Here is a 3886-nt window from a genome sequence, read left to right on the forward strand (position 1 = left end):
TTCGATCATTTGCATGAATAGTAAACAAATAGAACACACAACCCTGAGAGGTTTGGTTGTTAATCCAGTGTTTCTTTGTGTTACAGGTGAGGTGTGTCTCGCACAAGAATATTTGTGATTGTCTGGAAGGATATGATCAAAAGTAGTCTGTGGGCTCCAGGAAGACATTCATAAAAAGTAAGTCAAAATAGATTTAATAATGTTATATCATTTTTACACAGTCGCTGTGTTCCAAAAGTATACTGATAACAGAATAAACTGTTCCATTCATTTTCTCCCAGTCATCCATTTGGTGCAATTATGTCTTTTTAACATAACTTCTCCTCAGTTCTGCTCTATCTCATGTTAAGATACATATTTCAGTGTGGATCATAATGGTGTAATTATGAAACAGAAGAATTGGAAAATTATGAGCCATAAAACACCCTATGGTATTTTGATTTTCTTATAAATTAACTTGAATCCCAATGACGGAGCTTACTGGTGTAAAGGATTTTTAGCTCATCAGAAATCTATTTATAGCTTGAAGTCCCAGCTTCTATGGTGGTATGAATATTTTTTAATTATTTCCATGGCAGTAAGGATAAAGAGGATTTAAGAACACTCTATATAAAAAGCCCACACACTAACTGTGTTGCTGAATAAATGCAGTAAACAGGCCTTAGGTGTTTTTTAATCACTCCTCTATTAGTATATTATTTTTCCTTTTCCTTTTTTTATTTTTCAACATTAATGGTAAAATGACAAGCTAATTTTTTCAACATTAATGGTAAAATGACAAGCTAATAATAGCATTAATGTGAAAGTGTCTTCCCACTTTGGTTGTTTTTGCTCGTAGGTGCGGTTAAGCATCATGTCTCCTCTGTGGTCCGATGCGCCCTCTTGACCCTGATGACCACTACACCACGATTGACCCCAGAGTCCCCATTGACCTCAGACCTTTTTTACAAGCCTTGAGAAAAGAGTCAGTAAACCTTGGACACAAGCTGCAGCAGGGTGAGAGGACTGTGCACCAGTAACATTAGACAAAACAAAACAGTCTCTTTTATCAATCAAGCAAATCTAATAGCTAGGGTTGTAATGATTGTATTGATTATTTGTCTATAGCTCATTTTGTTTTAAAAAAAATTGTGGTGAAATTATTATTATTATAATTATTAAAGTATTGTGAACAAAAAATTAGTGAATCCAATCGTATCATGAGTTGAGTATATCGCTACATCCCTACTAATTACATCTCAGACATGTTTTGTGTTGCAACAAATAATGCTCTACTGTCTAAAACTTACAGTGTGCCAGACACAGCCCTCAGTTGTTGATTGGAACATAAATCACAAACGGCACTGAAACTCATAAACTTGTTTTCCTTCCTCTCCACAGTGGTCTTCCAAATGCCTACCTCACGCCTAAAGAGCATTTCACTCCAGCCACAGCCCTGATCAGCAGCCACCATGACATCAAGCATAGGGTATGCAACAAAGCAAACAAACACGCACGCAAACATATGACATGCACGTTGTACTTTGCGACCTCTGTAATGGTTATAGGAGAATGTCCTTCTCTGTGTTTCCTGCCCTGTGCATTCCACCTATTGTTATTGTTAGGTCATTAGTATAATATTTAATGGTAAGCATGCTTTGGACTGTGTCATTTGTAGATATTGAAATGTCTCAAACCACAGGTGTCACTGATCACAGTAATGATAGCCCTGTTTATTTCACTCCGCCCTGACCCAAGACATTGAAGAATCTAAATATAATTCAGTCATTATTTGACTATTTAATCAGATTCTTCTTATAAACCTTTAAACATGCAGCTTATTTTACCTTCCTCCCAGTCAGAGGGTCGTTGATTAGTATAATGTTTTCAATTGTACAATATAAAATGTGAAATTATTGTAGCTGTTCAATTGACTGCAACAGCAAAACGTGTATTTTTGCTTTACCATGATTGTCCTATATAAATTACATGCAATCAGAATCACGCCTCGTTGCCGGATTGCTCTTGTAACCTCTTTGGCAAGTGAGATGCATTCCCCTCTCGCCAGAGTGTCTGCTTGATGCTTTTTTGTGTGACCTAAAAATAAAGCTACTGCTGGCACATAGGCATCCTCTCATTAGCTGACAACCATCATTAACTATTCACCACAACACTTATCTGCTCTGAAGCTGCCAGTAAATGCACACGGACAAGCTACTGTGAAACTTGAATGAATTATTTTCTCTCTTCCTGTAGGGATGATTCTAGTATTTTTGATGGGTTGATGGAAGAAGATGAAAAGGACAAAGCAAAACGGTAAGAAATATCAAGAGGCCGACTTACTTCAATGAAGCTTTTCCTGTGCTATTTAAAGTCTTTGTCTTCTGACATAGATTTATTGACAAGTGAGCAGCGTTTTGACAGCTCCATGAAAATGCAAAACAACTACAAAAACAGAACAAAATATCCAAATATAATAAACAAATAGCAGCCTACAAAAACCTTTACACTCTAAGACTGCATTTACACTACGGGCAACAGTGGCCAGACATTCTGTTTGATATGTGACCCATATCTGATTTTTTTAATGAAATTCTTTAATTGCTGACATCATTCATATTTACTGTTGCAAACTCAGGGTCTGGTGTCATGTCTTCTTCTTCGCTTGTGGGTCATATTACACTGGAGTCTGATGGCAGTTACATTTTAACTAAACAACCAACCACAAAAGCTCATAATTAGGCAAATAGACACAGTCTACAGTGGTAGAGTAGCCTCGTTTAAAACTGATTTAATTTACAGAGTGTCTCGGAACAAGTCGGAGAAGAAACGGAGAGACCAGTTCAATGTCCTCATCAAAGAACTTGGCACAATGTTGCCAGGCAACACCAGGAAGATGGACAAGTCCACCATCCTGCAGAAAAGCATCGATTTTCTGTGTAAACATAAGGGTCAGTGATTTCTTTTATTTTGTGTTTTTCTGTTAACGGTACTCAGATCAACTCAGCACCTTTGTTGAGCTTCATCATTTGCTCCAGTTCCCACTGCTGTGTGTGTTGGTTTATGATGAAAAAACAATCTGGGAACAGGTCTGAATGGCTAACATAGAACTCTCATGGGAAAGGATGTTTAATGACTTATAATCACTGTACTAATTTATGTGTTTGCTGTTTAAATTTCCATTCACATTCATGTCTTCCTCTTCATTAGCTGAGCTAAATGCAGCCTGAATGTTAAGACCTTTTAATACTAACATTTATTTACTGCAAAGGCGTCCAGATTTTTTCCTGTTGTGCATGCTAAATCTGTCTCTGTTGATCTGTTGCCGCCAGTTATCATTTTTGTCTTTAATTTCTATGTAGAATCACGACAATCCATGTGGTCACTGATGTTGTCTTCCTTTAGTCATGTTGATTCACCAAATTGTGTTTTTACCCCCATGAAATACGCTATTTTATTGTTGAATAAAATATGTTTCTCTTTCCTTCATCAGAGATCGCAGCCCAGTCGGAGTCCAGTGAGATCAGGCAGGACTGGAAGCCTCCATTTCTTAGCAATGAAGAGTTCACACAGCTCATGTTGGAGGTCAGAAATATTACATCACTATATGTATGGATGTGTGTTTATATAATAATAATTTATGATCAGCTTCTACAGAATAGAGACAACTCTGGTGATACTGTGATTTCTCTAATCAATGTGTTATTCATAAAAACTACATTGTCCCTCATGTGTTTTTGTTACTCTTCTACACATTTACTTTAAGCTACCAAAAATTGGTAACAAAAGAAAAATAATTCCATAAAATGATTTGTGCTCATATAAAAGGAATGTTTTGAAGCAGTTACGGGCAGAATAGAACAGAAATTCATATAGGCAGTAAAGTAATTTTTAAAAAATAATCTCT

General features: G+C 36.5%; 1 protein-coding gene across 3 annotated transcripts in view; it reads left to right on the forward strand.

The window, feature by feature from the left end:
- The window catches only part of clockb (clock circadian regulator b), a 16733-nt gene that overhangs the window by 2685 nt on the left and 10162 nt on the right, over positions 1 to 3886 (forward strand). For all 3 annotated transcript variants that reach the window (XM_008317043.3, XM_017035368.2, XM_008317042.3), the window contains exons 2-7: positions 87 to 177; positions 839 to 996; positions 1381 to 1468; positions 2236 to 2295; positions 2782 to 2930; positions 3473 to 3564. In XM_008317043.3, the coding sequence (XP_008315265.1) occupies positions 1452 to 1468; positions 2236 to 2295; positions 2782 to 2930; positions 3473 to 3564 (318 nt within the window). In that variant the 5' untranslated portion in view covers positions 87 to 177; positions 839 to 996; positions 1381 to 1451. The remainder of the gene's footprint in view (positions 1 to 86; positions 178 to 838; positions 997 to 1380; positions 1469 to 2235; positions 2296 to 2781; positions 2931 to 3472; positions 3565 to 3886) is intronic.

This window comes from Cynoglossus semilaevis, chromosome 9 (genome assembly GCF_000523025.1).
Source record: "Cynoglossus semilaevis isolate Cse_v1.0 chromosome 9, Cse_v1.0, whole genome shotgun sequence".
In the NCBI taxonomy this organism is placed as follows: Eukaryota; Metazoa; Chordata; class Actinopteri; order Pleuronectiformes; family Cynoglossidae; genus Cynoglossus; species Cynoglossus semilaevis.